This window comes from Hydra viridissima, unplaced genomic scaffold, assembly GCF_058129835.1.
Source record: "Hydra viridissima isolate aposymbiotic clone 2 unplaced genomic scaffold, HvirCarnegie_v1 scaffold_13, whole genome shotgun sequence".
NCBI classification, from domain to species: domain Eukaryota; kingdom Metazoa; phylum Cnidaria; class Hydrozoa; order Anthoathecata; family Hydridae; genus Hydra; species Hydra viridissima.
This window is the reverse complement of record NW_028324312.1, coordinates 6447734-6475362: the sequence shown is the minus strand read 5'-3', so window position 1 is coordinate 6475362 and position 27629 is coordinate 6447734. Positions and strand designations below refer to the sequence as shown.

The window sequence follows — 27629 nt, the reverse complement described above, 5'->3', positions numbered from 1 at the left end:
ACACGCATAATATGGTCAAACAAGGTTAAGAAAACCATACTTGCACCCATCACAAGTTTCTACTTGGCAATCTTGAGAACCAATTTGAATAGCATTCTATTTAGAAAAAGAAAACAATAAATTTCAAAACGTTGTCAAGAATTTCACTACTTTCAATAAAAAATGGAAACTGATAATTAAAAAAAATAATTTTTATTTACATTGCCAGATTGTTTGGGATCGCAAGTTAGATGAACAACAGCAATGGTTCCATTTTTACAAATCTGAGTAAACCTTATAAAAAAACATTAAAAAGTAAATAAAAAGTAAAAAATAACTTTTGTAAACAATAAGGAAAAACACTTTTATGAAAGTTCAATTTTACAAACAAACGTTTCACTTCTTCATTGCATATTTGCATAAAAGGGTAACATGTAAACGTACAATAAAGAAGTGAAATAATGACCAAAAATGCATGCTGAGCGGGTACCCTGCAACTATAACCACCATAATAAGCAAACAAAAATTACCTTTTAGTAAGAAAAGTAAATGACAGGATTTCAAATCGTGATGATTTTGAATAAGCTAAAAATTAATTTTAAAATTTGAAAGTTCAAATAATAATTGTTAAAATTGCTAACATCAAAATTATTAAAATGATTTTACTGTGTCAAAATTTGTCAATAAAAAACCTAACATAAAATATTTTCTTTATAGATCAATGACTATGCACTGGATGGTACTTTAAGGCACTTTAATCTGAGGATAAAACTAATTAGGTAGGAATCCTTACAACTAATTATATAAAAACGTCAAAACCCTAGTGCTTTGAAAATAGTTACAATCAATCAAAATTTAAGATTTTTGAAAAGACTTGGTTAAAAAGGTCTTAAATATTTTTATTGATTAAAAACATATTTTGCATTTGTGTTCATACTTATTCAAATCAAAGCAAAATAAAACTTACCTACTTTTAGGATTGAGGTGGCTGACCAAGTGGATGATTAAAGAAAATAATATGGATTTTTTAGCAAAAAAAAAATTAAACATTACTTTTGTTGACTTGACCATCTGATGTGTCTTGCACTGCCTTAACATGGAGAAGACTTTGTCCAATGCTAAAATACACAATCAAAAAATTTTAGAACACTGCCAGAAGACTTAGTAGAAGAGAATTAGTCTAAATAAAATGATATATGATAGAATGGATAATACAAACAGTTAAACAACAAAATATGTTAGGCAAACTAAAATCTACAAAACATTTTGACCTCATAATTTGCGCACTTATAATATTTGCATCATCGGGTATCATGGTAGAACGACAAACACCACTTTGAACAAATTCTGAAAACTCCTAAAATATTGCTAACTATTTAAAGATATAAAGAAAACTATATAAACTATATAGAAATATACAGAAAACATTTTCTCAGTTGAAAATTGTTTCAAAAAAATTGTTTTCAAAAACATTTTCTCAGTTGAAAATTGTGATATATCATTTAGATGGAGTAAATCACAAAATAAAATTAATAAATCTAAATTTCCCATAATTCTCCATAGAAAAACATGAAAAAGATCCTCCCGTTTAATAATAAGCTATCTTCAATAACACTTGTTCTAAAGGAAGTGGTTTTGAAAATACAATATGTGGGCCCCCCTCTACTCTCAATTGAGCAAAAACTACATGTACTGGTTTTATATTTGTTTCATATAAAGAGTCTTTGTTGAACCAACCAATTTTTATTTAACAATATCAAAGTTGTTTGAGAACTTACCAAAGGACCGTTTCGAGTAGCGTTATCAATGCATATACTTTCTTGACGTGTATTACCACATAGACTAATATTATACAAATGATAAAACTGATAACCTCTTGATGTAAACTGTGGTGCTCCTTTCACCAAATGAAAGCTAATGTAAAAAGTTTTTTAAAATAACTTCAAACACTGAGAACTGAGATGTTAATACATTGCTATAAAATAATTTGTGAACTTTGAGAACATTGATTTACTGATACAGTACTTTAAACAAAATTATGAATTAAAAAGTAGTTATTTTATAACAATTTTTGCTAATTTTTACTTTTTGTTAAAGTTTGCTTACATAAAATAACTTTTTGCAAATACTAAAAGTAAAAAGATATTTTTTTATGATCTAAAGTAACACACCCAGCAAGTGCAGAGAAGTTATATGTTCTTGTAGATTGATCATCTGTTACCTTGTACAAACAGTTTGAGTAACATGAGGTTGAACCAGATTCACTAAAAGAAATGAGTTTTTAAGTTTTAAATTTGCAGAGAGAGAATATAAGAACTTAAACAATGAGGTTCTTGTTATAAAAAAATATTGTAATTCTTTAAGTAATACTACAAACCTGACAAGACCTTCAGGACAATTTTGACATGTTTCTATTGATAATTTTGATGTTGTTGCAGAGGGAGGCAGGTAAGTATCTGAAAAGAGAAAAGAATATTTTTAACAATCAATCAGTATTTGTTAACACTTGAAGCATTACAGATCAGACTTAATTTATTGTGTTTTGCTTTTTTGATTTAGGACTGTTGGAATTGTCTGTTCATGTCTGCTTCAACATTTAATCTGTATTTTTATGCTTATTGTTAAAAGAACAGGAAATTATGTGGATATTGTTACAAAAGAATGCTGCTTCATTGCATAAGAAGGTGGGGAAAAAATATTAAAACAAATTTTCCAAATATGCTTTCAAAAAAGTTATTTATTTGACCATATATTGGGTAGGTGAAAAAGTTTGTGTTGTTTGACTTTTTATGAATTTTTTATTGAAAAATTTAAACATTTAACCATTGTATCCCCCTTCAATGAATTCCTGTTTAAGGAACTTTTTGATTCCAAGGGATGTTGTCAACAAGTGGCATAATAAAGATATTCATCTCAAATTTTTTCTAAAAGATACTGAGCTGAGACATCTTCAACTCCTATACTCTCATCAATTTGCATGTTAAAAAAAATTTGGAATTTTTTTTCATCATAGTCTAATCCTGTATATTATAGTTTGTTATTCCTTGACACTTTCAGCAAGTAAAAAAATTTGAGCAAACAATTTTTTTAATTTGATGGATAAAGTTAGTACATCTGACAGCAAATGATGTTAGGCAGCAAAGAGACTGTAACATTATGTACAGTTTTGTCAACGATGCCTTTCTTGTTTTTAGCATAATGTGAGCACATAAATAAAGCTTGTAGCCAGTACAAAACTTGTACTATTTTTTCAATTTCCCAATCAAATTAAGTTTATAATTATAATCTAACAATTATAATATAATTTAACATTTAACTTGAAAACTTTTTATTTTTCAAATTTATATTTTCAACAAATTTTATCAGCCTTGATGGCAAAAAATTTTCAATTTAAAGCATCACATAACACATTGTGCTAGTTGTTTATTATTCTTTTCTAGAGTTATAAAACCAAAATTTATGCTTGAAAAGTAATGAATTTTGAAAAATTGTTTTAATTAGATATACACACACACACACAAAAACACTATTAAAAATTTTATAATATTATACAAAAAAAACCTGAAATTATTTTTAATTCAAAATAAATATTTTAACTTAAAGTAATTATTGAAGATCAATTTTAAATAAATGATATTAAGTAAAAATTAAAAAAAAACAACTTTCAAATGCAAAATGCATTTAATTTACTTAAATTACAATAGACTTACTTTCTGGACAAGGGATACATTTTTCAGACTCTATATAATGTCCAGGTCTGCAGGAGATACAATCACTAAATTCAATCCTCAAAATATGAGTTTTGTTTAGAATTCAAAAGTTTATTTACAAAAAAATGCAAAAAAGCAATAATAATACTTTGAATAAATAAGAATATGTCAAATGTGAAATGGATTCCTATAGCCTTAAATCAAAGTAATTTAGTATAAAATTAAATTGTGAATTACTGGAAAGTTTTAAAAATTCATCAGCAACATTTGAAACTTTTGCCAGAAATTTATGACTGGTTTAGTTAGAGAAAGTATTTTAAGAAAAATGTAAAAAGAAACAACTAGAAAAAATTCAATGAGAAAAAAACAAATTGAAAAATTTTTAAATGTTGCAAAGAAACTTTTTAAAATGCTCTTTTGGTTTTAACTCTTTTGTTTGGGATCATTCTATGCTACATATCAAAGTTAATAGAATCGCAAAATATTTCATGCAATGTACAAACCCTCTGCCAAATGCACTAAAAATAGCCTAATGAATTCACTGTCAATCATGAATTACAGCAAGAGAATATTTCTTTTACCTTCCTGTTTCACATGGTTCACATGTTTCTGTCCCACCATTTTCGACATTTGTTATGTCAATACTGTAAATCTGTAACCTATAAACAAAAAGTAAATTTAATATTGTTATTAAAACAACTATGTAAAATTAAATCCAAAATATTATTTTAAAACAATTATTTCTAAAGTTAACCCCTTTTAAAAAAAACTAACTGGAGTACAAACTTACATCTGCCAGATGTAAGTAAGTGTTAAAACAGCCAACTACAACTGGTGGATATATATGTTTTGGTAAACTGAAAGCACCAGAAAACTGTTGAACAAACAAAGATTTCTTAAAAATTAAAACAGAACAATAAGAAAAGGACCTTGACATTTGAGACTTGAATGTTTGCTGATTTGGATTGTACTTCTTTTCAAAAACAATTCTGTACATCACACCATTACGAGAATGCCTGCTATGTCTATATCACAGAGAAACTAAAGACTTACACATTTTTATATTGTTCATGGCAATTTTGATTTGCAAAAATTAAGTCAATTCAAATTAGTTTTATAAAAAAAACAAAGAATTTATTGTTACCTTTTGAGAAAACATTTAAATGATTTGAATGAAATCGTACTCACGAAAAACTCCTTTTAGGTAGACTCCCTTCAAAAGTAAGGATATCATGTTCTGCGTGACCTGCATCAACCTTAAAAAAAAAAAATTTAACAACAATAAAAAAAAAAAAAAAAAAAAAAAAAAAAAAAAAATCATTAAAAGTGTACGTATTGGTTCTTCCTAGAAGCAATTTCAATAATAGGGCAGTATCAGTGAAATAATAGTGCAATAACAGTTTAACAACATTTGACAGTAAAAATTAGGGTAAAACTATATTTTAATGATCTTCGATTTTTTGTTAAAAATTGCCTAATTATATAACTTTAAAACAATTGCACCAAAAATTAGATTTACCTCAAAAAGACATTAACTTATTATGATGTGCTTAAATGGAGGTTTTTTAGTAAATTAATTACTTTTTTCTTATCATGATTTGAAAAATAACTGAAATCATTTTTTTCCTCTCCGGATTATAAAAATGCAAAAAAAAAAAAAAAACTTGAGAATTTACAAAAGATATTTACCTCCTGGAACTTTGTTCGACAACTTTCATCACCTAGACAACTTTGTTCAAATGTCATTGTGAAAGTTGATGTATCCTCAGTGAATGCAGTCACACTGATATACATCACCAGTTGTGCATCATCTGAATGTCCAATACCAGTGGAAATATATGAGCCAGAAACAGACCACCCTGTTGAAGTGCGACAGCCATCCTCTAAATTAGAGCTTTTTATCAATAGTCTCTACTATTTTAAAATTCTTTGGGTTGAAGTAGTCACTACATACACTCAATTAATTAGTTATTTTATTCTTCATATTTACACTTGAGTTAAAATATAACTTACCAAATCTACGATCAGCCAAACAAAATAAGTGCATAGGCCCACTTGAAGGAAGCTGGTCCCAAAATCGAAAATGTAGACCTGGTTTCCCCTTTGTTTTTGGTGGACATGGTTTGCAGTCTTAAAAAAAAAGTTCTAAAAGATTAAAACAAAATCACACAAACAATTTTTAGTAAATATTATTTTTACCATTATAAATAAAATAAGTAATAGTTAATGTAAAAACCTAAAAAAAAATTCCAAAATTTCAAATCTTGCAACACTCATAAAAAAGTAATAATGATAATTTTGTTGATATAAATTATTTAGTGACGAAATTTATATTTCATTTTAGTAACGAAAATTTTTGTTATAGAAAATAGTAAAGTTAAAAAAATTTAACTTTTAGAGAACTGCAATCCAAAGTGCAAATATTGAAGTTGAATAAAAAACTTCATTTGATATTTTTTAAAGTTCAACAACTTATTTTTAAATTTCATATCAGACATTTTTTTTATTGGACATAAAACTTTTTTTAGAAAACTTTTACAAAAAAAAAAAAAAAAAAACAAGGAATTTTTTTAACAAAACATCTTTTTATTTACTAGTATGAAAAACAAACCTCCCCCTGCCATTACTAAAAAGCATACCTCCCCTGCCATTACTAAAAGTATTTTTAGGACAAACAAAACAATCTGAGCCATTGTTATAGAAACCAGGGTTACAAGGTGGACATTCAACTTTTTCAGTTGGTTCAGGCAATTTGACTGAATTAGAATTAGTTGAGCTACAAATTTTAGGTTCAATCCATCGGTAAACTTTGCGAGTCTAAAGCAAAAAAGCACAAAGAGATTTGGGATAAATAAAAATAACATAAAAATAAAAAAATTCATAAAAAAAACTTAAAAATCTATATCCTACTTTCCCTTCAGCATCACATTGCTCCCAATACTCTTCATAATCAGTCTGCTGGCAAGGATTTCTTGGAAGACATTTCTGTGCCTTTGGAACTGAACATAAAAAATCATAAAAGAAAAAATTGAAAAGAAATTTAAGATTATGCTCTAGTTATTTTTATTTTGGGTAAAAAGAGAAAAAAGCAAATCTCATGTATCATCTGTAATAGGCAGCCTCCGCCTTTTTTCCTAAAAACTTTTACATGTTATTGCCTGAAACCCTCAAAATATTTGGAAAATCTCAAAATAGAAAAAAGAAAATGTTTGGTTGGTTTATAAACCATCAAAGTATATCATGTAATGAAAAATATATCATGTAATAATTCATGCAGAAAAATGTAATTAGCTGGTGGACTTACATGAATATTCCTCCTCTTTACACTTCTCACAGACACCTAAACCGCCTTTTGAAAAAGTATTTGCTTCGCAACTCTGACAACTAAATTGATCAAAAAAAGTATTTGCAAAAACTCACAAGGTTATTTTTTACATTAATTCTAGATTTAAAACTTGCAAGCTTTTTCAGGATACAATTTTTTTTTCTTTTGGGCAAAAAGGTAAAAAATTGAAATTACTAAAACTAAATACACAAACTTTTTTTTTTTTAAAAAAAAAAAGCTTTTTAATTCTTAATGTAAAACAAAAAATAAAAAAACCTTCCTTATTTAAAAGATTTTGTAAACTATAAGATCATAAATAAGTTAATAGTAAAATAAACAAAAGTCAGGCTGCTTAATTGCTAAGAAATCTTACAAACTTGCTCCTTCTCGACTGAATGTACCTGGTTCACATCTTTCACACTCATTAGAGAATGCAAAGCCTAAACAAGCAATAGTAAAATTGTTATCAAAGATACTACAATAAGAATGTTACAAAATGCTACGCAATTAACATGCAAATGTGACATGACAAACGATCACATCCTTATGAGATTTCAATTATAAAGGACTCAAATTTAACATAAACTTTAATCCATTTAAAGTATATTTTTCTAATTAAAATTATAAATAAATAGCATTAAATATTATTATTGCACAAGAACTATAAAACACACACACACACACCTTCTTCCCTTCATAATTATATCTGTAGAACAAATTCGAATTAGCAAAAAAAAATGGTGCCAAAAATATTAATCAATTTCCTTTTTTTTTTTCCTCAAACTAATTTAAGGATTGCATAAATCACCTAATGAGAACCAGTCACATTTAAGATTTTTTAAAGATTTTAAAAAGATCTTGAAGTTAGGATAAAAATGGGTCAAAAAGCAGTAAACAAAGTAACAAAGTGGCAGATATTAGGTATAAAAGATGACCTGAGGATCAGGAAGAGAGAAACAGCAAATAGACTTTAATTTTAATAAACTGTTGAAATACTTTAAGAACATTTTAAATGACAGGTAGCATCAAGTTTCATTCATGACCTAGAAGATAAAAAAAAAAAAAAACAACCAAAGAGCACAAGATTATTTTCATTTTTTGTCAAGTAAGAGTCAATCCAAGTTATCAAGAGCTTACCAAAACCTTCAACAAAAACTGTGAAAAACTTGTTGTTTTTTTTAAATACAGTTAGAAACATTTTAGTTAGGAAAAACTTTAAATAGAAACATTTTAGTTAGGAAAAAACTCTTGGTGATTATGTTGTCATTAGAAAACTAATGACAGCCAGAAATAGGCTTAAAAAACTAAGGTAAAGATTTAATCTGAAAAGAATAGCAATCACTTTGTGGTACCAAGGTAGCAAGATAATGTAGGGAGTGTTAATAAAGTAGATTGATGTAATATCTATAAGGGTTTAATCAACTTACACACCGATGTAGAACTGCATGGTTCTCTGCCATCTCAAAAAGTAGCACCAATATTGTTTTTAATCATTCAGCATATTTGCAGACATGCTGATTGATTGAAATGAATAATGGCCGTTTAAAAAAGATATGGTTCCAGTTCACTCAACTTACATATCAAAGCTTACAATCAAAGCTTGGATAAAAGATAATGGAAAAAAAATTATGCAAGTTCAATCATCAGATTTGAATCCAATTGAGTTTATTTTGGGATGGACAAAGAATTAGAGTCTTTGGATTCTTGTATTAAGTAGCCTTCACTTTAGCTTGCTTGTTTTTATTCAGTTATTTTTTTTTTATACAATGATAAGTGGTGTACAATAATAAATGATAAAGCAATATAACCTTGTAAAAAAAGAAAGTGGAAAAAAATAAATATTTCTGGTCAGGAAATTTAATATATCCAAGTGAAATATGAAAATTAAATTTATTAAATTTCAGCTGAAATGGAAAAGGCCTGTCATTTTATTTTAAGAAACAAGTCTTTTTTTTTCTAAATAAGCAGGAATACCAGTCCTACAATTAGACCAATCATAAAAGAGAAAACCAGGAGCTATGATGAAGATCTTTAAAATAAAATTGCAGTATTAGTCAACATAAAAAATTATATTTATAAATTTGAAAAGGATTTGTTTTGACATATTTTGTTGCTTCCAAATTTTCTTTTTAGTTTAGCAAACTATAAAAGTAAAATCTAAGTTTTAACAATTTTTGTAAATGGAAAATATTTTAAAAACAATAAAGTGAATAAATATGTTACGAGACACAAAATTTCAAAATTTCTGCTTACTAAATTTAAGTAAAATTTCACACCCATACACTGTCTAAATAAAACTTTAGAGAAATGTCAATTATTTGACAGATCCTCAGGGTAATGAAAACAGCAACTTTTAGCTAAAAAATATTTTCTTTTTTCAAAGTAATGTAATTTATCAATTTATCATAGTTATTATTTTTTGTTAAAAACTTGATAAACCTAACCTTCCACTAATATATCCTTTATCATCACTGTTTTCTCAGAGTCACTTGCATACTGGTCTTCAGGATTGTCTTGCTGGAACATACTTGCAAAATATGCAGCAGCAAAAAAGACTGTGTTTAGGCCTTTCTGCAATCTTAGCTACAAAGATATTGGGGAAAATGTTGAAAGGTATAAAAACTTTAAAACTTTTTAATCTACTTTAAGTAAAATTTATTTATAATTGTTTTAATCATAACTAAATATTTAATCATAACTAAATTGAAGTAAAAAAAAACACCAAAAGTAAAGAAGTAGAATTGAAGTAAAACTGAAGAAGCCAAAATACTAACTTTATATGACACCCAATTTCTTGTTAGAGAGATGTATCTGTCTTGCTCTTCTAACGAAAAATCTTGGTAATTATTCCAACATACAGAACCTTTCACCTTAACCAGAAAGTTTGCTTATATTTTTATGTAATTTATATTTACATGTAAGTTGAATAAAACACACTTCATTTGTTATAATACACAACATTAGTTCCACACTTACGTATACATGAAGAAAAGAAGCTTCATCTCCAGACTTGACAGAAAATGATATATTTCCAGGCTTTACCAGCTGAAAAAAACCAATTAATTTAACATAAAAAGGTAGATTTCTGATGGAAATTGAGAAATTTTTTATCAGAAATGTTTACTATAATTTTGAAAAAAAAAAAAAAAAAAGATGTGCAATAATCCACTTACAAGAGTAACATGGAAAAAAAACTTACATTGACTTCATATGTCAAGATAGATTTACAAGATGATCCATTTGACTCAATATAGTCTCCTCTTGTAGACCAGCCAGCACTTGAGAAAATCAAAATTTTAAAGCTTTAACAACAATATGCATAATGCTTTTATAAAAATGTTAAAATGAATATCTAAATGTGATTAAAAGTAATTAATATACTAAAGCTTTTATATCAATACACGAGCACTGTAAAATAAGGTCAGAAAAAGCTTTCAATCAACATGGTTAAGACAGAATTGATGAAATACCAAGTGTAGTTTGAACAAGCTGAAGAATAAGAAGTAAGAAAAAGCTCAGTGAACCCACAAGCAATGTAGTAAATCACTGGAATTCATTAAGTTAAGATTAATATTTCAGATTTCAGTTAACATTGATGTGGGGATGTTTGTGGGAATGTTTGTGAGAATAAGTTGTGCAATATTGGTGTGAAAAAACTCTCGGCACATAGAAATTTGAACTCTATGTTAACATCTAATGTCTATTTAAGCAGCAACAGAATATGAGATTAAAAGGAAAAGTTATTTATACTTTTCCTTTTAATCTTGTGTTCTGTTGCTGCTAAATAAATAGTCTGGTAAGTAAATAATAAATAATTTAAAAAGAATAGAGGATAATGGTTAAAGATCATAAAATACATTATTGTGAAATACTCCTTTTTTTTTTGTGCTCTCCTCGAAAACATCAACCCTTACTTTGATTTAAAAACTCAAATTTACAAGATAAATTTACAAAGTAAATTTACAAGATAAATTTACAAAAAAAAATTTAAAGTAAATTTGATATTTAGAAGTATTACTTGGCACATGGACTGTCTGGGTTTGAGGACTGATCATCACCATCAGAACCTCTTGTTGTAAAACCTTCTGGAAGAGAAGACCACGTAGAATATCTTTTAATATCACCAGAAGAGTACATCCCCTCTGGACAATTTAAGCATTTCTGTGAATTTATATCTAAAAACTGTCCAGGATCACATGAGAAATCTATAAAGTTAAAACAAAGTAAAAATCATAAACCATGAAAAATAAATTCATATGTGCAACATTAAAGATTTTGTGTTCATATTTTTTAATGTTCTATCAAAAATCAAGTATATATAACATATCAAGTAAATTGTCTCAATCATTACTACATTAAATTGTCTCAATCATTACTACATTAAATTGTCTCAATCATTACTACATTAAATTGTCTCAATCATTACATTATTACATTAAATTTAAAAACATTCACAACAAATTTCAGACATCTCAATTTCCATTCCATGAAATATTTTCAAGTTAAATATTAAAAATATTTGCCATTAGGAGCTAATTCAAATGATATTTTGTAATATTATAATGAATCATAGAAGACTATGTCATTTTAATAAAAGAAAACTTTGAATTTAAAACAGAAAACAAGAATAATCTTGTAGATTATGGCACAAACAACAAAAGCATTAAATGAACTGAAATTAAGCTACCATAGATACTGAGTTGATTTATACAATTCCATTATAAATTTGTAATATGAAAATATCTTTGTAGACATTTGTTTTAAAAATTTAAAGTTAGCAGATAATAGAGGGGATGTGCCTGACATTTTTAAAATTATACATACAAACATACATACATGCATGCATGCATACATACATACATACATACATACATACATACATACATACATACATACATACACACATACATACATACATACATACATACATACATACATACATACATACATACATACATACATACATACATACATACATACATACATACATACATACATACATACCTACATACATACATATATGCATGCATACACATTAGTGTTCCTTAAAGTTTTTTTTTAAAAAAAAATCTTTACTATTCAATGGCACACTCTCTTTAGTGGTTGGGTTCAATTAAGAAGTAAATTATACAGGGTGTGGCACCAATTCGCAAACTAATTTTTGGTTAGGTTTTGTGATGCAAGTAAAATACTTCTGAAATTTGTTTTTGTTGGTTAATGTTCAGTGAACGTCTTAGATTTTGTTAAAATTGTGAATAAAAAACATTTCAGTTAAAAGTTTTACAATGGAAGCCAAAAGAGCTGAAGTTTGAAAATCTAAAACTACATTTTACAAAGTGAAAAAATGTAAAAGTGCTGAGAGAGCCAAAATACCATCTCCAGTGAACAAAAAAATTGATAAAAATTTCACAGAAAACCTTAAAAAGCATGTTGAAAAGAATCCTACTGTACCCATCAGAAAGACAGCAAAACTGTTCAATCTTGATGAGAGGAAAGTCAGAAGAACTCTAAAAACATATGGAACAGTCAGTTTGGACCAATCTACATGCCAACTTTTGACAGAAAGGGTAAAAACTTTGAGATTGGAGCAATCAAAGAAGCTTCTAAATCAGCTGAAAAGCCATGCTTCATCAACAGTGTTGTGTTGACTGTGTGTGCAAAAGGTAAAATGATATTTTGCAGAAGGGTGACAAAATACCACCTGTGTGTCACACCAAGCATCCCCAGTCCATCATGATGCAAGGAATCAACATTTCTAATGGAGAGAAATGTCCGCCAATCTACATAAAAGAGAAAGAAAAAGTTACCTCTGATGTGCATATCTGCTTACTAAAACGTTATGTGCTGCCATGGCTGAAGGAGACCTTCCCAGAAAACAATTACATCTTTCAACAGGACAATGCATTTTGTCATGCAACCAGAAAAACTCAACAATATCTTCAGGAAAATATGGCTAATTTCTGGCCTAAACACTTTTGGCCACCATCCAGCCCTGACCTGACTATAGTGTGTGGAGTGTAGTTGAGAATAAGTGGTTGCGAAAAGTCCCACTTAAGTGTCAAGACACTAAAGTCATCAATTATCTGTGCTTGGAATTCAATGTCAAGGGACTATATAATAAGCACCTGCCAGTCCTTCCGTCCTAGGCTTGAGGCAGTGATCAAAAAAAAAAGGAGACCTAATTGAATGTTAAGGTGGGAAAAGCATTTATCTTCAACTTTTATATTAACATTCCATGAATATAATTTTTTAGTGCTTTAAAAATTTTAGTGCTTTAATGAGCATAATAGATAAACCTATACACCTGTAGGTGTATAGGTTTATCTATTATGCTCATTAAAGCATTTAATCCAAAATTGTAACATTTTATCATTATTTAGTTCATTGCAAGGGTCTTCTTAGCCCAGTACTTCTTTACAACTGTACTTGCCCATCAAGGTCACTCTCACACTGCTGAATGTGACATTGACAGATTGGTTTGTCTGTTGGCCAGAACTCCACATTTTTTCTAGAAAAGTTTATGGTAATATTGTGATGGAGAAAAATCTATGGTTGTTCCATAGAATCTTGGTGACAGTGTTTTGCAAGCTAATGGAGCTCACTATTGTATGGTTAAGAATTATTCACTTTAGTGTACCTGGTGTTTGCTGGGCACTCACTATTAAATATTGTGTCATTCATGACACCTTCATCAAAGAATGCTAGTGCAATGAGCTCCTCAAAGAAATACCATAAATGTCCAAAAAACTTATTGATTGCAATACTGGAGACTACTTGATTCCACTTGTATTTGACAATCTTCTTAAAATGCACAAGATTAATACAGGGAGCACTGCTGTTGGTGCTCTAAACCATGATTAGGTATATAAAGTAACTGTGAAGAGGTATGCTCTTTTTATCTTTTTTTGACAATTTGAATTGACCTCTAAACATCCAGATATTCCAAGGTCTGATGGTAGCAGGCTAAACAAATCATATCTTTATCAAGCTTCTGTTCCTGGAGAATAGAGGTACTATTTCTAAAACCACTGTTAACAGATATGCAAAAACTCCAGGTACTCTAGAATGCTGATCTTCTTAATGCCTTTGGCAAGAGCAATGTCAAAGAGAACTTCTAAGCCAGCCTTTCAATTTTTTACTTTCTGCTGTAGACTCTCAGAATGCTTTGCTTTATTCTCCTTGCTTTTCTTAACTTCGTTGTATTTAGAAAAAAGATATTCAATATGTTTCTTCAATTTTATTGGAATACATGCTTTAGCACAGACTTCCAGAACATAACTTCCCATTAAATGCAATAAATCACTATTTACTTTGTGGCCTCTTTGTTATAGAAAAAATATAACTTCCCTCTTTGATGGCAGTTTGGTTGAAATGAGAGCATTAGATGACATTTGACCTATCTGCCATAACTCAGTTTCTCTTCTTGTGGTTGGTTTTGTCTCAGAATTACTCATCTTCTAAAAAATAAAGAATCTATACTACTGACTTTGACTGACTTTGACTAACTGTCTGCAAGCTTCAATGAAATTTATCTCAAATAAAACTATCAGTCTATCATTTGATTGATTAGCTGGCATGAAAATTCAAGAATTTTAGTTTTATGCTATTTACAAATCATAATTTTAATAAGTTAATTATGAGCACTAAAGCTTGAGACACTTACCTCAGTATGCCCTCATGTTTTCATATTAATGCAAATGATATTAAAACAATATTAAAGAATATCTATAAAAATAACATATTCTGTTTGTATTTCAAAAGAATCTGAACATTTAAAATTTTCCTAACAGCTTTTGTGATAATTGTTGTGAGTTTGTATTTAGAGAACATGATGTGTTAAGCTAAATGAAATCTGCAATTAAATAAACGTACAGCAAAATGAAGTTTTTTTTTGTTTTATAAAACCTATTTTCCCCATTTTTAAATACCATTAAGGCCATATTGTCAGAGAACTGTAAGTGATAAAAAAAGAAGAAGCAAATTATGGTTAGCACCCACAAATACATAAAGTTTAGCTGCATTTGTGAAAAAGGTTTTCATAACTTCCTTTTTGGTCCATAACTAATGCTAAGAATCTAAAAAGAGGATTTCAATGTTAACTGGAATTCCTAAAGTATGATTTTTAAGTTCTTTCTGGTGCAATTCCAAATGGGAAAGCACCAAATATATTGGTATTATCTTAAAGCACTTGAGGCTTTGAAATGTAAAGCACTTGAAGCTTTGAACTATAAAGATATTGTTTCCATTTTGTTGGATTTTAAATGGCAAAACCAAATTGAGAAACAAGGTTTACCTGGAATATCTTGGAAGTAAGCCAACAACTCGTCTTTTGAAAAAAAGTTAACCAAGGTCTGGCCCTTGTTCTGAAGTATGAATTTTTTGAAGTGCTTTTTATTTAACCTAGAAACTAATAATTTTTTTAATAATGGTGTTTTTTTGGAAAGTTCAAGTATTTAGTTTCGTTTGACTATAAGATTGAGGACCTTTAGAGTTTTTAGCATAAAATATAGATGTACTTCCATAACCTGATTTAATCGCTTCAATTTCTGCATCAGATTTCTTAATTTCTTTTTTCTTCTTCTTTTTTTTTTTTTTTTTTTTTTTTTACTGACAAGGCAAAAATAGCATTTAGTCAGGTAGTTCTTTGGGTCTCAGTAAACTATGGGGACAATCTTTATTTTTTTGCTTTTCTTCAGTCATGAAGAATATTTTTAAATTTATGGCACATAGAATGTGGGACCAATTTTTTGTTGTTGTTACCAAGTTGAAGTTTACAAGAGAATATATATAGAAAGTTTTACAAACTTCATAATATTTTGTCTTTGTGTAACAGCCAGAAATATAACAGCCTGCATTGAGATCATTTTAGATCTCATGACGGCTTCTTCAATAAGACATTCTGTATGTCTTATTGAAGATGTCATCAGATCTGAAACAAATCAAAAGTATAATTACCTTTTTAGAACTATTATTTAGAAATAAGTAGGGTAAAGGAAGGTATGTTCGTGATATATGTAATTTCGTGATATTTCGCTCGGCATTTGTAGCGAACATACCTATTAGTCAAAAACATCGAAATTGCGTCAAATGGTACCCCGGGGTACTACTGTCGATTCACAAATAGTCGTTGGGTGCGTGTGATACGTCAATTGTTTACTATCAGTTTGTACATTCTTTAGCATTATTTAACGTGCGTTCAGCACATTTGTTTGGAGTACTTGTCCAACATTTTTATTTCCAGACTTGTGTTTTAAGGTAAGTAAATTATTTTTATTAAATATTAAACTAGAAAAGATGCTTGATTTAATGGTAAAACTTTTGTTTTTTTATTAACTTCCTATAACTTATGATTCCTTATCGCAGTTACACATTTTCTTAACGTTTTCACCTCAAATGAATTTACATTTTTAATCATGTTTCTTTTATTAAATATAATGACATTAAAAATTGTTTTAAGCACGATATAACTATATAGTTAAATGATAATAATATCTTTCTCTATACGAATCTGCAAATATTTTTGCAGTAAAGCCAGCTCATACTAGTCATTTATTACAACCACTAGATGTAGGAATATACAAGCCACTTAAGTCAAACTGGGCCACTAGCTTAAATGACTTTATGAGGGAAAATCCTGGAGAAAAACCAAATCGGACAACTTTTCATACAATATTGAATCCAGCATTTATTAAAAGCTTTTCTAAAAAAAATATAGAAAATGCATTTAAAAAAAGTGGCATTTGCCCTTTAAATAAAAATGCCATTCCTCCAGAAGCAATAGCTCCATCTCAATTGACAAACAGAGAGATTCAAAGTACAGAAATTCAACCACACAGTAATGCTGCTATACAAACATTGTTAACTATTCCATCTGTAGAGCCAACCACACCTAACCCTAATAGGCCAAAAAGGGATTCAAGTGCAAAGTGTCTGACTCCTCCTGATCAACCTATTCCATTAACTTCAAAGGATTCTATTCCTGTATGTTCTAAAAAAAGTAAAAAAAAAAAAAATGCTTCAAAAGATGATGATTGGGAGTGCGGTGTTTGTAAAAAAAGTTACAACAGTGATGTAAAAAAAAAAAATGGAAAAAAATGGGTGCAGTGTTCCTATTGTTTAGTACCTTATCATGAGAGTTGTCAAACATATGAGGACATTGGTGAAGTATTTATGTGTGATACATGTTGTCAACAAGAATGTGATTTAGAAAAATAAGTTAATCAGATATAAGTATGGTTAATATTATAGTTATTATATTAAGAGTTTTTTGTAGGTCTGTTATTTTATTTTCTAAGCTACCTATGTTAAAAGTATATTTTTTTTATATATAAATATAAAGTAATGAAAGTATTATTATAATTTTGTTAACTTATAAGCCTGACTATATTTATATTTTATGAACTTAAAGTCTGATTGAATAGTTATGAATTCAAAACAAGTGTTGATATTTTTTGTTATATTATACCAGATGTTATACTTAATTAATAAAGAAAAATTTAAATATTATTGTGTATTCACGAAATTACCTAACCACTATCACAAAATTAAATATCACATCACAAAATTACCTAACTTTTCTCAATGACTTTTGAGCTTTTATAAAAACTTATCAAAGGACTTAAAATCCCAAAACTGCATAGATTCTAGTAACTTTACTCTATGTACATCAAACAATTAAAGTAATTAAGTAAAATTACTGAAATTGACTTTGTAATTACACATCTAGTTAATTTATCATGAACATACCTTCCTTTACCCTATTTTCACAAAATTTTTTTTTTAGAAAAGTCAATAAATTGAATACATACTTCAGCATGCTGCCAATTACTGACTTCCAATTTGAAATAAATGACAGAAATTATTTAAAACATCCAATGCAACAGAAAATAAAAATAAATTTGTTCACCAGTGTAGTTCATCTAAGAATTAAAAAAAAAGTTGCAATTGATTTAAGTAGATTAAAATTTGTTTTGTTTTTCAGACAAATTAAATAAAAAAAAGCTTGGAAAAAAATCTAACTTGGAGAAACTTTTTCCGAGACATATTTTAAAAAGTCAATTTTTTCTTTCTCAGGATAGAATACAGCAGCAATAAAGAATCTATACACTAAGGTACCTTTTTTGGCATCCTATAGTTTTTTGAAAGATGGAGAAAAAGTTCTGGCTTTTAATGTTGCTGTTCTTGAAGATTCTGTCCTAGCTTTTGAAATTGATGATTTGTGTTACTTTAGTCAAGATTATTTGAATAAAGTCAGCTGCTTCAAACAAAATTTATCTTGTGTTGATTGAGGTTTTAGTTTCTTAAAATATCATTCTAAAATTATTTTAATCAGACATTACCTTCTAGTAACATCATTATGATGAAACCAATCTGAGTGATAACCTTAAAACAAACTGGTATTGTTTTTAAAAAGCAAAACGTGTTGAGCAAATTATGAATATATGTAGCATCATCTGCCAGGAAATTTTCTGTATATTGTCAGGATCTGCAAAAATTATGGATAGGTAGCAAAGCTGTTCGTGCCAAGTACAACTCAAAAACAGAGTAGTTTGATGAAGATATTTTTGCAGGTGAGTTTAAATTTAATTTTTTTTTTGTTAGGCGTATGTTACTTGAACTGTTCTTACACTGTAAAAAACAAAAATTGATTGACATTCCTTACAACCATATCTCATATCAACAATGACATCTTTGTTCCATTGAAAAAACTATTGAGAAAAAGTTTGATCAACTAGAAAATAGGAGAAACATTTAACATAAATGCCAAACTGGTGCTTCAAATTTATTCTCTTAGTTTTGCAAAACAAGGTAAAATTTAATTTTTTAGGCATTTAGCATCTGCCATTTTAGCTTGATGCTGTTCTTTCATACAAGCCATATTGAAAATCAACCTTAGAACTGTTGCAGTACTTGAAGGAGATATTGGATTGCAGTGTTAATTCAGGGTTCCGTATTTTTATTTATGTTTCACTAAAACCCTAATGTATTTATTTGAAAAATTAACTTACTATTTGAAAATTAGTTCTCACCAAAACTTAGAGAGGCTGAAATTAACTGAATGAGTTTTTCAAATTCTACTGAAATTTAAAAAAAAAATTATAATACTAACCCCCAGTTGACAGAATACTAATATTTTCTTTACTTATACATTTAAAATAAGAAAACAATAAGAATAATTTTTTAAAAATACCACATGGTAAAGCCAAAGTTGGAGGTGAGGGGGAATTTAGAGAACAATCCGTAGAACTTGGTACTTGAACTCTCCAATGGTTACCATTTTCATCACAAGTTGTATATGAATACTTTATCTGTTTCTAAAATGAAAAAAATGCAGGAAAATAAATGTAAACAAACACAAAAGCCATAGAAAATAGCTGCTTTTGTTGCAACTACCAAAAATCATAGCTTTATTTAGAATTTATTCACAGAATGTGTTAGTAGCAAATCATTGTAACAAGTGCAAAGCTATCATCTTTTTTGGAAAGACTATTATAACATTTTCCACCAAACTATTAATTAAGCATCTGTTATAATTGCACCTTGTGGAATATAAAGCCTTCACCCAACAAAAGTCATCCAAAGGAACATTCTGTAAATGACCTTTGGACAAATGAAACCCTGGATCACAAAATAGCTGTACTTGGTACTTGTAGAATTGCTAAAAGAATTGCTATAGACCTACAGCCATTTTTATTAAAGAGGATATAGGATTTCATCAAGTGATAAAGCCTTTTGGCCTTCAGTATTAATTTCCATTACGACAATGTTTTTCAGAAACCTTAATGCCAAAACTCTATGATGAAGTTACATTAAAACTTAAGATATATGTTGAAGCAGGACCAACTCTAGCATTCACTGTTGATACATGGTCCTCTCAGCGCACTATCCATTCATATCCATTGGACTTGACTTTTTATTGAAAAACTGGACAGTTTAATTGTAAGATAGCAAATCAGAGCTGTTGACCAACTACTGATTAGTCATACCACTGTAAATTTGAGTAAATATTGGAAGTTAAGGATAGAAACATGGGATACATCACAAAATAAATATCATTTAATAACCTATGACAATGCTACAAATAAGTTAAACCCTTTGGTGACCTGAAGCTTAATCAGTTTGGCTGCTTTGTCCATACAATGCAGCTTGCACATCATGACTGATGTATGTGCAATTGCATGTAAACTTGGAGGGCATTTCAGACATTCATCTTTGGTAAGACAGACTCCAGATAATTCAAAATGATCTTTTCCAACCTTAAACTGATCCAAGATATTGCCACAAGACAAAACTCCAAATAGGAAATGCTTCAGAGGTTAAATGCACTAAGGGAGATATTGATAGTATATGCTTTAAAGTTTCACTATATCCACTGCTACCATCATGCAATCAGTAGTTCCTCATTGAAAAGGCAATCAAAAAAAAATCTACTTGACCAGTTTTCTACCTTTACCAAGGACTTCAGTTATAGCAATGCTTGCATTATTTCTGTCATACCAGCTCTTGTAGCTTAGCCAGTCTTTCTCAAGTCTGATGAAACTGTAACCAAGTCATCAGGTCACAATACAACGAGGTAAGAGCTGGTCATGAGGTTCCAATATGTTTATACCACCAAGCACTATGTCATTGCAACTACACTAAACCCATGCTACAAATTCAGATACATCACATCAACAAGTTCATCAGAAATCCTGAGGATGATTTTTACCCCAATGCAGCATCCATCAGAATTAACATTCAGTGATGATCAGTATGCTGAAGAACCTCCAGAAAACAACCTATCAGAGGTTATTGGGACATCATTTTGACCTGCTAGCAAATGGATGTTTGCATGCTTTCATGTTTTGCACGTTTGCTGACATTATCACTGTCTGTGTTTGCTGATGCTGAAATTGCTATAGTTGCAACTATTTTGTATTTTATACTAGTAGCTTATATTGTTGCATCACAGATGACATCAGAACTTGATTCTAACAGGGACAGTTGAACTATTGAAGAGGTTGAGCTGGAGTCTTTCCTGTGTGAACCAACAGGGCTAGTAAAGAATGAATGCTTCATTTTCCTAATCCATTGTGAAGACAGTTGGCAGGACAGTTTCTAGCTCCACCTCTTGGCAGTGTTGCCTGTGAACAACTGTTCAGCACTCCCAGGGATAAATGGACTGATATTTAAAATCAACTGATCTTTCTCAAAATAAATCATTCATTAATTAGCAATTTATTTAATAGAATGGCTGCAAATTTGTAAAAGCCTGCAAACTACTTATGACTTTCTGATAGACTGAGTAACTTTTATTAATAAATTGAATACTGAATAACAACTAACAGTTTAATTTCTTTTAAACAATACTAACACGGAATATTAAATTAAAGAATATTGTAGAAGTAAGAATTATAGGCTAAGGACAATAATTGAACAAGATTTTAAAAAGATTTATTAACACATCCACAAAATTAAATAATATCACATTTGAATTTTACATGTGGGGCATTCCAAGTCAAATGGAACCACTAATCCTACATCACCGACTCGGATTTTGATGAAAATTGGTTCACATATTGGGCATATGGACAGAAGAAAAATATGTAAATTTTTTTGACTTAGGTCAATTATTTCCTGAGATATGACCTTTCAAAGTTTTGGCCTTTTCACTTGACCTTGGTTATTTAAAATGTCGTAACTTTTTTGATATTATACTTAGGAAGTTGATTTTGGTGGCAAACAGAAGCTCTTGCACAAATGAAAAACTTTGTATCTATACAAAAAAGTGATACGTTCAATAGAAAAAAAGTTATTGGTCATTTGACCCTGGTCAATGGCAAAGGTCAAAGGTCATAATTTTTTTTTACACATTGCTTTTTTTTCCATTGTGGATGCCCCATAAAAAAATCTTTTTGGGATTATCATAAAAAGCTTTGGGATTAATGGTAAAGTATAAGTAGGTTCTAAAAATTTAATATTTATCAGCCTCACAAATGCAATATTTTGAGGTCATTTTCTGTATATAGCCTATTGTAGATATATATTATTATTTCCTTTTTTCCTTTTATTTTCTAGGTTGTAATTTAATTACTAATACTATATATACATACTATATACATAAGTCAGTATTAAATTATGAGGCTTAAAGCTATATATATTTATATTAAAATAATCAATTTGTTTCCATTGAATTAGTTGTCACAAGACAACTTAGGAAGAAGTTTTTAGGAACTTTCAAATTAAATTTAGATTTAAAATGGCATTTCAAGCACAAGTAAAAGAGTTAAAGAAGAGAAAACACTATTGTTATGATCCTTTCCAACACCATGAGAAAAAACAATATAAAACCTTAAGGGTAGTTATTAGTTGGCAGGTAGCTATGTATCCCTCAAAACTTATGGCTGGAGCAAAATTATGTGATACTTGCCAAAAGAGGATCACTGGCTTACCTTCCCAAACGTGATGATGAAAATTCTGCAAATTGTAATACAGAGTCAGATTTTCAAGGCAGTTCCAGTTCTCAAGAAATTTTTAGTGACAAGGGAGATGAAAATTATCAGTGCCAGGAAGAAGAAGTTTCAATTTTTAATAAATCCTTGTCGTTATTGGGTGAGTCACCCTTGGATAAACACAAGTTACAAACTCTTAAAAGTTATATTCTGGAGAAAAAGAAAAAGCTTAAAAAACTTAAAAAAAAGGAAGTTAGACCTTTTATCAGCTAATTAAGATGCTATTGCCATTGATACTTCAGAGAATGATGAATACGAAGCAACTAAAAAAAAGTTTCCAACATATGTGCTGATGAAATTGTTAAAGTCATCTAGGATAAGTATAAATCAACACAAAGTAAGAGTGAAAAGATCATGATTTTGACAATATTTGTTGCTCAATGGAGTAATCAAAAAGTGATGAGAGAATTCAATTATTCACATCAATTTGTATCTCAAGCAAAAGAAGTTTTAATAACCAAAGGTGTTTTATCAACCCCTAATCCAAAAAAAGGGAAATCACTACCTTTTCAGGAAAGATTAGTTTTAAGTAATTTGAAGGCAGTCTATCAATTATTTTCAGAAAAGTATCCAAATATCAGAATCGGGTTTTTGAAGTTTGCAGAGCTACATCCAAAAGAATATGTCTTTGCAGGAGCAAGTGGTACTCACTGTGTGTGTATGTATGATTCATCAAAATGTTAAGCTCATGATAGTCGGATCACATATGGATCACGTATGATTTACAACTAGAAGATAAACTAGAAACCCCTATTAAAACTACAAACATGCTTTAGCTAAAATCCAATTCAATCCTTCCTTGCCAGCATGTCCTCTAGGCGAGTGTAAAAATTGCCCTGGGGTTGATATGCTAAAGGAATGGCTGCTGCAATGCTTTGAAATTAAAGGAGTTGAAGAAATTAAGTATAAACAGTGGACTACAACAGATAGGTCCCAGCTTCAAACCTTTATACAGTCCACTGATGAATTTATTGAAAGATTTTTAGGGAGATTGAAAACACTTACTTGACATGATTTTATTGCTCAAGAGCAGGCAAAATATTTAGACTGGAAGAAAAATGATTTATCCGATAGAGAATTTCTGGTCATTGGTAATTTTTCAGAAAATTATGCATTTATCATACAAGATGCAGCACAAGGGTATCACTGGACAAATAGTCAAGCAACTTTACATCCTTTTGTTTTTTATTATAAATATGAAGGAAATTTATGTCATGGAAGTTATGTGCTGCTTTTGGAATAAAATACTCATGACACAATTGCAGTTCATCTTTTTTCAGCGTAAACTAATTAATTTTTTAAAAGTGAAATTTGAGGTATTAAAAAAAAACATATTTTAGTGATGGCTGTGCAGCTCAATACAAAAACTGCAAGAATTTAATAAATCTGTGCTATCACAAAGAGGACTTTGGTATTCCAGCCGAATGGCATTTCTTTGCCACAAGTCATGGTAAGGGTCCTTGTGATGGAGTTGGAGGAACTGTTAAACGTGAAGCGGCAAAAGCAAGCTTACAACATTTATACCATGACCAAATAATGACGACTTATCAATTATATACTTTTGCTAAAGAAAATATCTATGGAATTTCCTTTGAATATATCGCACTGCAAATGATTGGCAAATCGAATCTACAATATTGAAAGAAAGATTTTCAAATGATAAAACGATTCCTGGTACCCAAAAACTTGATTGCTTTAAACCAGTATCCACGAATGAACTTCAAGTACAAGATTATAGTTCCAGTTCTGTGTCTAGAATTGAAAAAATTACGTCACAATGTTAAGCTCAACTTCAGTTCAATTACTGGTTACATGGTTGTAGAGCATGATGAACATTGGTGGATAGGTTGTGTGTTAGAGAGCAATCCAGAAAAAAGAAAAGTAACCATGAACTTTCTTCACCCTCATGGTCCAGGTCAATTTTTCTCCTGGGTTATTCCAAATGAAATCACCTAGATTTTTGAAAGTGCCCTAGGGTACCACCTCCACTTTATTTCAAATTTTGACCACCCACAGCTTTTGTGGAAAAAACACAATCCTGGAAATTTCAGCTTGATTCACCAAACCGTTCAAAAGTTATAATTGAATCAATATAGACCGAAATCGGCAAAATTTGAGTATCTGGAGCTTACAGTAGATTTTTTTGATTTTTGACAGATTATAAATTTTTAAATAAAATAGAAGATCACCTGAAATTTTTTATGGTAATAGTTTTTCACCCAAATTATCTGTTTTTGCAGGTGTTTTGGACTGGTTTTAAAAAACTTTTGAGTTCTTGTACCTCAAAGTTGCTAATTAATGCAATATTAGACAATGTTTTGGAAACTTTAATGTGCTACAGTTCAATACTAACAGACAAGCTGTGCCAATTTGTTTTTACTTTTGTGTACTTCAAGTAACCACTTGTGGAAAAAATAAAAAATTATGTGTTGAAATTTATTTTAGCACTTGCAGCAGGCTGTTTAAATATCACTTTTTTAAAAAAATATGATAAATTACATTCACTTTGTATGCATAGAAAGTAGCGTAGACAGTTAAAATAAATTATGAATTTTTTACTGGCAAGGTTGCATATATAGACAATCACCAAAAAGAATTTAAAGACCTATACTCTATATTATGACATGATTGTAGCACTATGACTTAGGTGTATAATTTTGATTTTTCCCTGAATAAATATAATCAGTTTTCCCTAAAATAACATTATCAGTGTCTTAACTTAATTTCTTTGATACGATTTTATAATATATATTTGTTTAATTTTATGCATATAATATAACTATAATGATATAATTTACACATGGTTATAATTTGAGTGTAAAATACTTAAATTGCTTCAAAGGTTTGTAGTAAAATCTAAATCTGCACAGTATTTTTTGGATATTATTATTTTAGTTTTTAATATTGCAAGAACCAAAAACTAAAAAGTTTTGTGTAGCAGAAAGAGTCATATGAATAAATAGTTTATTGGTTGCATTTTAGACAGTTTTAATCAAATTTGTACTTGAGAATTCATTTTTACTGATTTTATTACTGGAAAAATATAAAAAAGTTTTATTTTAGATCATAATGTTACATAATTAACCCTCAATTTTAATATTTTTAGATTAGTAAAAAATGTCGGAGAAATGTTGTGTGGGAAGAGTTTTAAATGAAGATTGTGATAAAATGTCATATTGTAGAATTGTAGGAAGAATAAGACTAAAAGATACTGATATTGAAGTTTTAATTCAAAGGATAAGATACACTTTCGAATCAAATGAGGAGATATGTTTTCATAATGAAAAAGCCTTTATTTCTAGATATAAAGCACTTCAAAAATACTGTTGTGATCCATTTAAAGTCCACAAGAAAAAAGTTATCAAGGGATTGTGTAAAGTCAACATATCAATAGCAAATCAGCTTAGGATCAAACCTGGTCAAAAAGTTTGTACTAACTGTTTGAATGAATTCAAACTTGAAAAAATCACAGAAGTTAGTCAAGATGAAGCTGCTGAAGAAGATTTTAGTTGTTCAGACCTTGATAAGACAGTTCTTAATAAGAGTGTATCTTTATTGGAAATATCTCTACTCAAAAATTTAAGTAGGCGCGACAAATTAGGATATAGAAGACAAAAGACAAATTTATTATTAGCAAATATGTATTGCATTGGTAATAGTGTAAATTTTATACTGCAGTCAGTACTGTACTGCTATTAGTTAAAACTGCTAAATAAGGCATTTTTGTTACTTTTCAACTCTCTCTCTTTTTCATGGGACATCCATAATAGAAAAAAAAGCAACGTGTAAAAAAAAAAATTATGACCTTTGACCTTTCCCGTCAACCAGGGTCAAATGACCAAATGACCAATAACTTTTTTTCTATTGAACTTATCACTTTTTTGTATAGACACAAAGTTTTTTGTCTGTGCAAGAGCTTCTGTTTGCCACCAAAATCAACTTCCTAAGCATAATAGCAAAAAGGTTATGACATTTTAAATAACCAAGGTCAAGTGAAAAGGTCAAAACTTTGAAAGGTCTCAGGAAATAATTGACCTAAGTCAAAAAATTTACATATTTTTCTTCTGTCTATATGCCCAACATGTGAGCCAATCAAACTCTAAGTCAGTGATATCAGATGGGTGGTTCCACTTGACATGGAATGCCCCATATGATATATATCTGGTAGGCATTACCTGGTAAAATCCATTTGATTTTTTGGTTTTTATATGTTGAATTTGATTGCAAATAAACTTAAAAAAACTTTTTTTGGATAGCAATCATAATCAAGTTAATAATGTCCATTTGTTGAACATGCTGCAAGAAATACAATAAATTGCTATCAATACATAATATATACTTTACATTATCATATATATATATATATATATATATATATATATATATATATATATATATATATATATATATATATATATATATATATATATATATATATATATATATATATATATATATAAATATATATAAATTACCTCTGTACAGTTTTTTAATTGAGTTGCACTTTCATCTGTTTGAACAATTGACACAAACAACAGGACTATAAAACTGGAAATGATAGATGATAGCATCTTTGATATTATAAAGGTTACTTGTTCGGAAATCTAAAAATGTTAAAAACATTATCATGCAGTTATGAACAACAATTAAAAAGATATTAAAGTAAACATATAGCCAAAGCCTTGATAGAATATCCCTGTGGTTAAAACATTTTGGATCTGAACACCACTTTTTTAACACTAAAGATAGAAAACAGGGAGCTTTTGAATATTTTACTTATCTTGAATATTATACTTTCAATGAATAAAAAAGTTATCTAGAGATAATTTAGAAAGTTCACTTTTGCATCTTAACCAAGCAAAAAGCATATATTTAAATTTTTTAAAATTTGCATACAATATTTTAAAATTTGCATTCATATTTAATCTCTCAATTGCTTTGCAATATTAAGAAAACCAGTTAAAAGCAGGATTTTAAATCAAATTTAAAAAAATAGTAAAACAAACAGACAGACAGCAGACAAATTGGATTCAAATTCATGCCGAAAACAGCAAGAGGGCCTCATTTAAGTATAGCTGCTGCAAAAATCATACATAAACCAAGGCAAAACATCCCGCAAATGAT

General features: G+C 29.0%; 3 protein-coding genes across 3 annotated transcripts in view; 2 read left to right on the top strand and 1 right to left on the bottom strand.

Moving 5' to 3' along the window:
* The window catches only part of LOC145194986 (endosome/lysosome-associated apoptosis and autophagy regulator 1-like), a 36490-nt gene extending 8861 nt beyond the window's left edge, over positions 1–27629 (bottom strand). Inside the window, exons 1-25 of the mRNA XM_090069940.1 lie at positions 26981–27629; positions 19205–19328; positions 11033–11219; positions 10214–10292; positions 9991–10059; positions 9789–9884; positions 9459–9597; positions 7388–7454; positions 6994–7073; positions 6600–6688; positions 6329–6506; positions 5703–5819; positions 5379–5572; positions 4878–4945; positions 4619–4714; positions 4271–4348; positions 3690–3754; positions 2357–2435; positions 2151–2243; positions 1758–1893; positions 1251–1336; positions 1033–1097; positions 510–564; positions 201–273; positions 41–96 (exon numbers count right to left, since the gene is read on the bottom strand). Coding sequence (XP_089926066.1) covers positions 41–96; positions 201–273; positions 510–564; positions 1033–1097; positions 1251–1336; positions 1758–1893; positions 2151–2243; positions 2357–2435; positions 3690–3754; positions 4271–4348; positions 4619–4714; positions 4878–4945; positions 5379–5572; positions 5703–5819; positions 6329–6506; positions 6600–6688; positions 6994–7073; positions 7388–7454; positions 9459–9597; positions 9789–9884; positions 9991–10059; positions 10214–10292; positions 11033–11219; positions 19205–19328; positions 26981–27076 — 2465 coding nt within the window. The 5' untranslated portion in view covers positions 27077–27629. The remainder of the gene's footprint in view (positions 1–40; positions 97–200; positions 274–509; positions 565–1032; positions 1098–1250; positions 1337–1757; positions 1894–2150; positions 2244–2356; positions 2436–3689; positions 3755–4270; positions 4349–4618; positions 4715–4877; positions 4946–5378; positions 5573–5702; positions 5820–6328; positions 6507–6599; positions 6689–6993; positions 7074–7387; positions 7455–9458; positions 9598–9788; positions 9885–9990; positions 10060–10213; positions 10293–11032; positions 11220–19204; positions 19329–26980) is intronic.
* LOC149880192 (uncharacterized) lies at positions 15602–17341 on the top strand. The gene has a single exon (XM_090069943.1). It carries the CDS (start codon positions 16636–16638, stop codon positions 17227–17229), a length of 594 nt encoding a protein of 197 aa, XP_089926069.1. The 5' UTR covers positions 15602–16635; the 3' UTR covers positions 17230–17341.
* On the top strand, positions 24650–26670 carry LOC149880191 (ARL14 effector protein-like). The gene has a single exon (XM_090069944.1). The coding sequence runs from the start codon at positions 25623–25625 to the stop codon at positions 26202–26204; it is 582 nt and encodes a 193-aa protein (XP_089926070.1). The 5' UTR covers positions 24650–25622; the 3' UTR covers positions 26205–26670.

Bases quoted from the DNA above. Each gene is read 5' to 3' on its own strand.
- LOC149880191 (XM_090069944.1), top strand. From the start codon at position 25,623: ATGTCGGAGAAATGTTGTGTGGGAAGAGTTTTAAATGAAGATTGTGAT.
- LOC149880192 (XM_090069943.1), top strand. From the start codon at position 16,636: ATGAGGGAAAATCCTGGAGAAAAACCAAATCGGACAACTTTTCATACA.